Here is an 11,220-nt window from a genome sequence, read left to right on the forward strand (position 1 = left end):
GATTCGCTAGAACATCATATACTGCATAGAAAGCAACGTATGATGTTCCCACTAATGCGCTGCGTTGCATTGCATTTTGAAAAAGCATTACTGCGCGAATTTCTCTGCGCTGTGCACCCCCATTGATGACAATGAAAGATGACAATGAAAAACGGATCCAAACGCATTCAAAGTGTTTGCGTTTTTCACTCCATCTTTCCCCCTCTACAAACACGAAGGACAATCATATCCAATCATAGAAACGGCCAATACAATGCAACAATAAAAACGTATAAAGACGGACAAGAACGTGGACCAACGTGAGATGAAAACGCAGAAAATCGCATGCGAAAAATTGGTACAAACGCAGTACGTCGCGTTGCGTTTTAATTTTTTGGCTTCCCTATTGTGAACATGCCCTAAGCGCCCATTAATTCGGAGAACAGACGTGAAACAGTGCAGAACATCAGTAAGGCATACCTCCATAATCTCCATAACACGCTGGGCAACTTTATCGGAGATCTCACCTCTGAGCTCTGAATGCAGCCACTTCAAGACACAGGATGGCGCAATTTCATCGAGAAAGATCGAGAAGTTTTAGCTCGTATTTTTATTTCCATGAAGAAAAAGTAATTATCAGATTATATCCACTACGTACGAGCAAAGTTCTTTAACAGTTACGTAGATCATTATTTATTTGATTGATTTGTATTTTCAACAACGGTCATACAAGTTTTTATATGTCGGACAATATATTTTATTCATTCTTAATTAACAAAAACAAAAACAAAGAAAACACTAAAGAAAATTGACTTGCATATTCTAAAAGAGCCTTTCGGGCGGGAGTCCCACAAATATTCCCCTTGCTTTGTGTTGTAAAAGACGTTAAACATACTATGGAAACTAAACTTCAGGTGGGTGTGACAAAATGTGAATCATTCAACCAAGACATTTTCATCAAAGCAAACCACAACTTCAACAAATGTCTTTATACCATTTCTCTTAGGTTTATTTTTATCATGGGTTACTTTAAGGAAATGAAATTTTGAAATGCGCCCCCGGTTATTTATACATTTATGTCATGAAAAGTAAAATAAGTTTAATACAATTATATTAATGTAGAAATCAAGAAATAAACACAACATATCACGAAGGACAGAAATCATAAATCCTATCGATGTTTTTTTTTTTTGCCTGATTTTCAATTGAATGGTATAATATTCCAAATAGTGGGCGACATGGTGGCGCAGTGGTTAGCACTGTTGCCTCACACCTCTGGGACCTGGGTTCAAGTCTCCGTGTGGAGTTTGCATGTTCTCCCTGTGTCGTCGTGGGGTTTCTTCCGGGCACTCCGGTTTCCCCCCACAGTCCAAAGACGTTCTGAGGCTGACTGGAGTTACTAAAATGCCCATAGGTGTAAGTGACTGGGTTGGTCCCCCTGCCTCGTGCCCATTGCTTCCGGGATAGGCTCCGGACCCCCCGCGACCCAGTCGGATAAGCGGGTTGGACAATGGATGGATGGATGGATGAATATTCTACATATACAATGACAGGAGTTTATTCTTTGGCTACTTTAGAGGACTTATCTAAAATATCTCATTTAATTTCCAGTAATTCGCATTAGATTTGCATTTTTTACATCAAATTTGATGCTTAAAACATCGAAATAATCAAAGATGTTATATCATAGCTATCACAAGGTTCCTAAAATTAAAGGCTGAAATCGTGGCATTCGCTTCTTAAACATTTTAATATTTGTACACAAGATATGTGAAGTACTGTAATCCAGAGAACACAAAATTAAAATATGTTTAATCAAATATTATCATTAAAAAATACAGTTTTCATATTAAAAAGAACACGACTATTTTGCACACTAATTAGCTGAGATACAGGAAAGATTATTTAGATTTAACGCTCAGGTAAATCACTAAATCAGCAATAACTACAGCATGTTTCCATTAAAGCTTAGTTTGCGTAAATTGTGTTAGTTTGTGTAAATTCTCCATCAGTGGCTGTTAAAACACAAAACCGCTTTCAGGAAGGGCTGTTTTAGCTCTCCTTGTTTTTCCTTATTTACATACAATAATTCTTGATACTTGTCACCGTAAAGGTTTTACTGCCGGATTACATATCAGTCTTACAAACTAATAGCTGATTAAGAGGATCATATATTTATAAGGTGTTTTTTTAGAACATCAAGCTTTTAAAAAAATGTTACGAAATGTTTTCCTGTCCATTGCCTTATCAAGTTTGAAGCGGCAGGAAGTCATTTCAGTACTAACGTGCCTAAACCTCTACACTCATCGCCAGACTACGCTGTTGATGTCCCGCCGTAAACATCTGTAACTGTGGTTACATTACTCGTATACTTCTTGTCTTCAAAGTCCAGCTTAAGTACCCTTTCATTATAAGGCCTCAGAGCTACAGCCATAAATCACGTTATGCAACATTTAGTTTGGAAAGATTACGATATGAAGCTGATATGATCTGGCATCGCGTCCAGGGTATCTGTCTTGTGCTATGAACTTCCCGGGAGAAGCTTCCGGCTCTCCTCCACCCTCTCCTGGACGATGGGTGGATGTACAATCTGACTCTCTTGCCTAGGATTTCATTTTTAACAGTAGGCGCACACACACAAAATAAATATACCCTGTGACTTGTTTAAATGTTACCTTTTAACCCTTTTGCCCGGACACCCCCAGTCCTGCACATTTTTGGGTTTCCCCCCATTTAACCACCCATTTCTTCAGCTGAATAAGGTGTGGAGGAGCTGGAAAAGAAGTAAGTTGTGCAGGTCTGGGACTGGAATGCCTGGTACAACTGGTATTATTTACCCAAAACATGATGAAACTGAAATACAATTTTACAAAACTGCAAAGTTGACAGAAATATGACATAAAAACTAGGACAAATGTTCACTCTCCAACCCTATCGATTTTGAATTTTGAACTGCATTTCAGAGAAACTCTGATCTTTGATGCAAGAAAGAAATTAGATTAAGACATTTTATGAATCAAATGCTTTCAAATGTAACAGGCCCATAAGATTCCAGTTTAAACCCTAACCTTATCAAACACATGAACTTCCATTTAAAGCCGACTCCAGATACTCAAGAGGATCTATTGTGCTATAGTCGTATTCTGTCATGTTACCATAGTACATTGAGTTGTTATTCTCCATTTTTTGCATGTTTCTTCATTAAAGAAATCATTAAAATCTTGCAACCAGCAAAAGTCTTACTTGTGTAAACATGGTGCATAAATACTTGTGTGGTTTGCTCTGAAAAGTTAACATACTTGATGCTGACTTCCTTAATGACACGTGGTATCAGATGGAAGGACTGATAAATTGCACCACACAAAAAACTCCAAAAACCATAAATAATCCTATATTTTTTGATCTTCAATATGGCACCTTTAAATATTCACGGCAAGTTTCACATAATGCATAATTTTTCTCTACAGTAGCAATTTTCTACATTTTAAAAGCTCTGCTCCTGTAAGGTGTCCTTCCCTGGCACTGAAATCTGAACACTCCCAGTGTACCTGGTCCTCTCCGTTTCCTTAGACGTGATGGAGTCCTTCTCTTGGTACGTGGTGGAGGTGCTGAGCTCTGAGTTCCTCTTGGTGGAGATGCTTAGGAATCTTTTGGGAAGCAATCCTACCACCTTTTTCCGCATGTAGCTGTCCATCCAGAAGTAAACTAAAGGGTTCATACAGCTATTACTGAAGGCCAGACAAGTGGCCAGGGATACAGATTTAATCAGATAGTCAAAAGCCTCTTCGGAGAACTCCAGGTACCCAGATTTATTCAGGATCAACACTGTGCGTAGAATGTTAAAGGGCAGCCAGGTCAACACGAAGAGGACCAAAATGCAGAAGCCAATTCTAATGGAGCGCCTCTTATTCCTCTTAGCCTTGCTGGCCACCTGGAAATGTTGGTACAGCTTTAGGGCCACAGCAGAGTAGCAGAAGGTAATGATGACTAGTGGCAGCAGGAAGGCTATTACCCGAGTCATCAGGCTGAAGACGACCTTGGTTGGGGAGGCTGTGTCCTCACATCTGGATGCATCGACAGCCCTGGAATGGAAGCTGTGGGACCCAAGCAAAAGCGACGTGATCCAGACCATCAGGACAGTCAGGTGGGCATAGCGCTTGGTCCTCATCCGCCTGGTGTTCAGCGCCATGACGATAGCCATGAACCTGTCCACGCTCATGCAGGTCAGCAAGAAGATGCTGGAGAACATGTTAACTGAGATCACATAGGAGCTGAACTTGCACAGAAAGTCCCCAAATGGCCAGTTGTCCAATGAGAGTGAGATGATCCACAGCGGCAAAGTGACCAGGAAGACCAGATCAGCTACAGCGAGATGTGTGATGAACACGTCCACCAGTCTCTGTTGTTTGGTTTTCACCATCATCAGGTATATAACCAAAATGTTACCCAAGGTCCCGGAGCAGAAAACCAAGGTGTAGAACACGACTATTGTGATTTTAATTGCGCTCTTGTCTTCCTCCAGATACTCAAGAGGATCTATTGTGCTATAGTCGTATTCTGTCATGTTACCATAGTACATTGAGTTGTTATTCTCCATTTTTTGCATGTTTCTTCATTAAAGAAATCATTAAAATCTTGCGACCAGCAAAAGTCTTACTTGTGTAAACATGGTGCATAAATACTTGTGTGGTTTGCTCTGAAAAGTTAACATACTTGATGCTGACTTCCTTAATGACACGTGGTATCAGATGGAACGACTGATAAATTGCACCACACAAAAAACTCCAAAAACCATAAATAATCCTATATTTTTTGATCTTCAATATGGCACCTTTAAATGTTCACGGCAAGTTTCACATAATGCATAATTTTTCTCTACAGTACCATAAAATTTAATTTGGTCTCCTACACAGAAAATGGGTGAAAATATTGTAACAAAAATGTAAAATGGACTACATAAGAAAGCTTCTCAAAACAAATACATGTAATATAATTTATTATACATGTTTGCTGAATTTATTATAACCTTTGAAGAATTACTAAACTTATCTCTAACCAAATTCCATGAGTTATGTGGTAGTAGAAATAATAATAATAATAATAATAATAATAATAACACAAGATAATTACTTAAGTGTAGGTACTGACTGTTTTTCATTCAATATTTAATTCACGTATGTATTAATTAGTTACATGCAGTTGTTGACTATAAAAAATTGTTTGAACCATTGTTGTGGGTAAATAACATATGAAGATTGTCATTTACAATTATTTTATCATTAGTACTTATAAACTAAGAAGTATTTGCTACTTACGAGCGGTTCCCTTACGCAGCGGGAAAGATGAGGCTTTGGTTATTAACCGTGACACAGACATAACCATGAGAAAAGCAGAGACGCTTTAATCGCTGTTTATTATGAAACTTTAAGGGGAATTTACTCAAGTCCTTTGAGTGACTCCTGACCACAAAACAGGTTCTAACAAATTTCTGTTCCATTTCTTATTCAAGACACATAATGTTTAACTAAACTTTGATCACGTAAACTTTAAAAATGATCATAACACCTGTTGTTGTATAGACACAGAAATGTACATATATTTCTCTACTTTATTTGGTTTGGCATTCTAACATTCGAGATATTATTATTCTAAACGATACTAATCACTGCCATTTTCGAAAATAATATACACACTAGATGCTATTCAGAATTGCATCCATCCCGGTAAAGTGCACATAGCGATAAAAGGGGTTACGTAATGCATACTATACCTCCTAAATTTTCATTAAACAGTTCTTCTGTTGTACATTACTTGGTACTTTACAATAGTGCTTTTTTAATGGCTCATTGTTTACATCAGTTTGATAGCTAATTACGATTGATTTTTGATGACAGATGATTTCCAATCTATCTTTAAATTGAATCCTGCCCATTAAAAAAATCTTTATGTTTGCCTTATATCATTAAAATATATTTTGTCTTAATTCCTTTTTGTTTCAAAACTTTGCCAAATTATACTTCATGTTATAAAGACCTGAGCTGGCACAAAAGTCAGGATACCGTATTGGTACCCAACATCGAAGCAGGTTTCGCTTTGACCTGAATTTCCTAAATATAACTTCTACCACCGCCTGGTGGTAAGATTATTTTTTTAGCTTTGTAACTTAAACCCAGGCCACCTTTACCAATTTCTCCACTTAAAGTATTAAAATCTTTCTGAGAAAAAGGGTGATTTTTGTCTTGGGATGTGACTGATATGACAAACTTTCCCAACTGTCACATGACACCCGCATGACCAGGAAAGGGTCATCAGAAAGACCTGAGTTAGTCACTAATCACAGGGCTGCCACCTCTCACACTTTCAGTCTCTCACGCTCATGCAAGAAACCTTACGACAAATCTATATTGTCCCATTATAAATCTAAAATTAGCTTATCAAAAGTGTTGCAGCAGTGTGCAAACCCTACAGACTATTTACAAGGTAATAAAACTATTGCATACATGTAAATGCGTGTGCAGACTTTTCTCGAATTAAAAATCTCAGTTCAGCCAACTGAGCAAAGTCGGCCAGCCTGTAATCACTAAGTTTAAATTCAAGGGCCCTCTGTCAGTGAGGGTTTATGGCTGTTGTGCTACAGAGTGCAAACACAGATAAATATGTGGCCGATTTTTCATTCTTGCCGTTTCTGCAGACTGTTCATTACAGACAAGCAAAGTCTTCAAGAGATAATCAGAGCTTCAATCCACAGCTGCTCGAAACCTACTTCGCTTTTCTCTGTTTCTTTACTGTTGGGTCGGTTGTCGAACCGCAGCCAGTAAGCCAGTCTGACCGAATCTATATGCGAAAGCAAATCTTGGAACTGACATATACTTTTCATATTTGAACCCAGTCAGGTGCCTAGATGTTGACCGTGACAGAGGTGTGAATGATGCATGTTTGCAGGACTGATAAGTGTGAAAAGGCTGGAGTACAGGCCCCATTTGGTTGAGACACCATCTTGAGGTTTTTGCTTTTCTCGCTGACGTGCTGAAAAACCTTCCCAAGCTCGCACACTGGCCTCGGCCGCATGGGAACCCGGCCCCCGAAGGAGAAACGTGAACAAACCTTCCAATACACATATACTGTATAGTTGCTTGTAATTATTACGAGCAATAACAGTGGTAGAGGCGTAAGTCAGTATATCTACTATTCTTTTACAAAATGGCACACCCCAGACGTTTACTTGACTACATTTAAAAGTAAGTACTTGGTACTTTCACTTAAGTAAGATTGTTGATGTAGCACTTCTACTTTTACTTGAGTACATATTTTGCAGGATATTTGTACTTTTACTTAAGTACTAAGCTTCAGTACTTCCTCCACCACAGCCGTTGGCTGAAAACTCTCATGCATCAGGCGTGACACTCACGCTTTCAGACCCGCACGCTGACGCGAGAAACCTTACGGCAAATCTATATTTATCCATTATAAATCCAAATTTAGTTACATAAAAACCATTAAGTTAGTTTGCAAACCCCACACACTGTTTAAAAGGTAATAAAACTCTTATATACATGTAAATGCAAGTGCAGGCTTATCTTGAATTAAGAATCTTACATCAGCCAGCTGACGAAAGCAACATAAAATTGAGAAGTTGAGGTTAAGTTGAGGGCCTTGTTCAAGGACCCAACAGCAGATATGGACAGTTCGGGTCCAGAAAGTAAAAGTCCAGACCATGATTTTGCTACATCTAACCAGTTGAGTACTATGTGACTGTGACTCCTCATACATGGCTGATTGGTCGAAACAAAACCTTGCCTTGGATTTGTACTTTCTGACCAATGGTGACTGTGACCATAGGATTTGAATCTGCAACCTTCCAATCGCAGGGCGTTTTTCCACCGCAGCAGGTACCATACTTTTGGTACTTCCAGAAAATACCAAAACTATGGCACTTCAAGGTGTTGGTTTTCCATTGGCGTAAAAACTAGTACCGGCACCAAATGACATCACAACTTAAGGCAGGGGATTTTGTACTGGATTCGAAAAATGGCTGTAGTACGACTGGATGGCATGTGATATTAATACACATCCAATTCTTACATCACTAGTCAGTTATATTAAAATAAGGCTTTTTCTTACTTTCAATTCTATACAGACATTGTATAAAGTTTTGCTAAAATATTTTTACTCTTTTACTCTGTCATAGCAAAAAAAAAATGTAGCAAGCTTTGCAATTTTAATTAGTATTCCTTTTATAGATTCTTACATTTTCAGAAATCAGTTTAAAGTTTTACTTCCGCTGCTTTTGCATGAGCGCTGCACGCGTTCTCTGAGACAATCATAATCATTTTCATCCTTGGTGTTTAAAGATGGGTTTGTGAGAAATTTGTGAACTCCTTTTTTGTCTTATAAATACCCCAATATTTAACACGATAAAATCACATCGCTAGGACAGTATACGTTGTATGCCTGTTTTATTGGTGTATTCAACAAAATCCTTTTTACTTTCTTGCCATGCCATCCAGATCTTCTTGTTGTATATGTTCTTACGACCAAATCACATAATTATTTTTTTTCGTTATTTTCTGAGTTCGCAACTGTTTTCAAAGCGGCGTTTGTATTGTGTTTCAGAGGCAGGCTATTTGCATCACCAATCAACAAAGAAAATGTTTCCACACCGAAGTACCAAAGAAGTACCCCAGCTGATTTGGCCAAAAATGGTAAAGTACCAAAAATACTTTACCATTAGTATACAGTACTCGGTGCGGTGGAAAACCGCCACCGGACACAGTATTCCAACCTTCTGAGCCACATTTCATGTGAGTACCTGACATCCTAGCTTGAGTTTAGCGTAAACCTGGCGTATGATGGCTCTGGAGTATACTACAGAAATTCACCGTGACCTGCCGGTGCCCTTGAGTGATATGGGAATAGCAGTAACAGATTACTCGCGCTCTGAGTCGACGTGCTCTTGTTTGTAGCCCGAACGTATGTCATTTCTAAGTCTCAGAGGTCTGCAGCTCAGCGTCACACAGAAGGACGCCGGATTCATCCCACACCCGACACGTCGCTCGTGATTCACCCTGAGAGTCTGTGGGCACTGTGAACTGCGAGAGGCCGAAAGTTCATTTAGCAGGACGTGATTTATCTGAACAAAGACAGTTTTGAATGTACAGTCCGCAGGTTCATACGGTGGGAAAGGACTCACAAACCTGACAGTAAGGAGGATGCTGTCATCGTACCGGGAATTTGAAAACCTACGACGGCTTCGCCTGACAGATTCCCTCGTCGGGGGAAAAAATACAGCACTGCGTGAAGAATAGCTCTGGCCAGTCAGAGCTGTCCTTTTCAGCGGGGGCGAAAAAAGAGATACGTGACACGTGTGTGGCTGGCTGTTCGCAGGCCGCTGGGAGCCAGCTAAGGATAGACACTATGTGCAGAGAAACAAAACCAAAAGCAAATCACGGGACTGAAAAAAGTAACGAAAGACTGGCTGTGCTGGATTCTCATGGCTCACGACCCTTTTTCACCGAATCTGTAAAACCCCGTTAAAATAATAATAAAAAATTAAGAACAAAGGCAAACTTGAAAAGTTTTTAAGCTGTTCTTAATATTGATATGTTACTAATACATTCAGTCATGTTTTGGCTGTATCACAGGACCAGCAGAATCTGAAATATTTACAGTATAATTATTTAGCCACATGTAGTTGGGGCTGCACGGTGACACAGTGGTTAACATCTGTGTATTATGTTCTCAATGCTGTTTGAACCAGAAGCCTGGGGATCGATTAAGCCCATCTTAATCCTAATCTTGAATTGCTTCTCAGAAAATGCTTCTGCTGAGCTTATCATTTTCACTGTAAAATACTTACATACCTATCCACCACTGAAATGATTTTATTCAGAATGGTCTAGTTTTTCATTAAAATACTCTCACATTTTTTAACAAATTATATTTAAAAATTTTATCGTGTATTTAAAAATTTGTCCTTGTGTTCCAGTATAAAATGGGGGAGTCAGCACTAAGGGGACAGGGGACACTGCCTGACTGACAGGCGCAAACGCAGAGCTCGCAGGTCATTGGCTATTCTGCGAGGGTGGATGTGGTCAAAGGCGGGGCTACGCCAAACCGTATTTTACTGTTATTTAATGAGCATAGTGCATATGTCTTCAGCAGCAGCCGTTTAATTAAGTCAGGTGAATATTACTTACAAGCTCAGTGGGGAGGATCGTGCCCGTGAGCCATTTGTTTGCTCGTGATCGATGCGGCTTGCCTACGGACGCCCGGATGAGTTTACCGCGCGCCACATCAACGCAATAAATGTGTCTAAGAGTCTGCTCTCTCCACGGGGCCTGATTCATGAACCCGGCCTCCCCGCATGGCACTCGAACCAGCAAAGTCAGCCGCCCAAGAATCCCGAGTACCGATTAATCTTCATGTCTCCAATGGGGGGAGGGCGAGGGGTACAGGAGCTGGGGGATTGGGAGAGGAAACCCCACGGAGATCATTGGGACTTGGGGGGGGGCAGCTTTGGGGAGGTTCAGCTGGGGCCTCACTAAAGCATGTGGGCCAGCGTGTAATTATGTGTTTGGTGTGCTAGCTCAAGAAGGGTACCCCCCCCCTTCACAGACAAGGTGAGAGGGGGTCACAACCTGATTATCATGCAGATTTGGTGACATCCGGCCCCCCGCCTGGTACAGTAGCCAGCTGCTCTATGTCAGCATTTTTTTTTGAGGGATTCTTTTTCCACATCCTCCCCCCGCCCCCCGTCCTCGCTGATAGTGTAGGCAAATTCATGTGCAGTTGTGAACGCCCTCCCTCTCTCTCTCTCTCTCTCTCTCTCGCTCCCTCTCTCCCTTTTGAAGGAATGGGCATACGTGGAACAAAGCCACCCGGAACCATCCCGCTCCGCCGTCGCTCTGGATCATTTACCCAGCTATCTTCCACGCCACGGATCCTGGACTGTCGGGGGCACAGCTGTCGGGGGGGTTAAAATCCAGAGTCGGGGGGGCTGTCCGAGGGGCCGGGTCCCATACACCGAGCGCTGAGATTTAGCCCCCCCTCCCCGTGAACCTTCACCTGCCACCCCCTTGCCAGGTGAGGAGGGGTCCCGGGACAGGATCAGCACCAGCGGATCCTTTTTGGACAGACAGAAGGGGGGCGGCTGCTGGAGGAGGGGGTCAACCAAAAGGGTCCTAGCAACGGCTGCTGAAGACGTGGAGCAGACGTCATGGCCGTCCAGACCACGCCCGACTC

The 11,220-nt window shown here is 41.0% G+C and overlaps 1 protein-coding gene across 1 annotated transcript; it reads right to left on the reverse strand.

The window, feature by feature from the left end:
- Positions 1-962: 962 nt before the first annotated feature.
- On the reverse strand, positions 963-5,337 carry LOC111842376 (G-protein coupled receptor 15-like). The gene is made up of 2 exons (XM_023808909.2): positions 3,992-5,337; positions 963-3,910 (listed from the first exon to the last, which is right to left on the reverse strand). Exons 1-2 carry the CDS (start codon positions 4,583-4,585, stop codon positions 3,464-3,466), a joined length of 1,041 nt encoding a protein of 346 aa, XP_023664677.1. The 5' UTR covers positions 4,586-5,337; the 3' UTR covers positions 963-3,463.
- Positions 5,338-11,220: the final 5,883 nt, after the last annotated feature.

The sequence above is a fragment of the Paramormyrops kingsleyae genome, chromosome 1 (genome assembly GCF_048594095.1).
Source record: "Paramormyrops kingsleyae isolate MSU_618 chromosome 1, PKINGS_0.4, whole genome shotgun sequence".
In the NCBI taxonomy this organism is placed as follows: Eukaryota; Metazoa; Chordata; class Actinopteri; order Osteoglossiformes; family Mormyridae; genus Paramormyrops; species Paramormyrops kingsleyae.

Coding starts and splice junctions, on each gene's coding strand:
- LOC111842376 (XM_023808909.2), bottom strand. CDS start 4,585: ATGCAAAAAATGGAGAATAACAACTCAATGTACTATGGTAACATGACA. Junction 3,911..3,991: donor TCTTCAGCCTGATGACTCGG/GTAATAGCCTTC, acceptor CAACATTTCCAG/GTGGCCAGCAAGGCTAAGAG.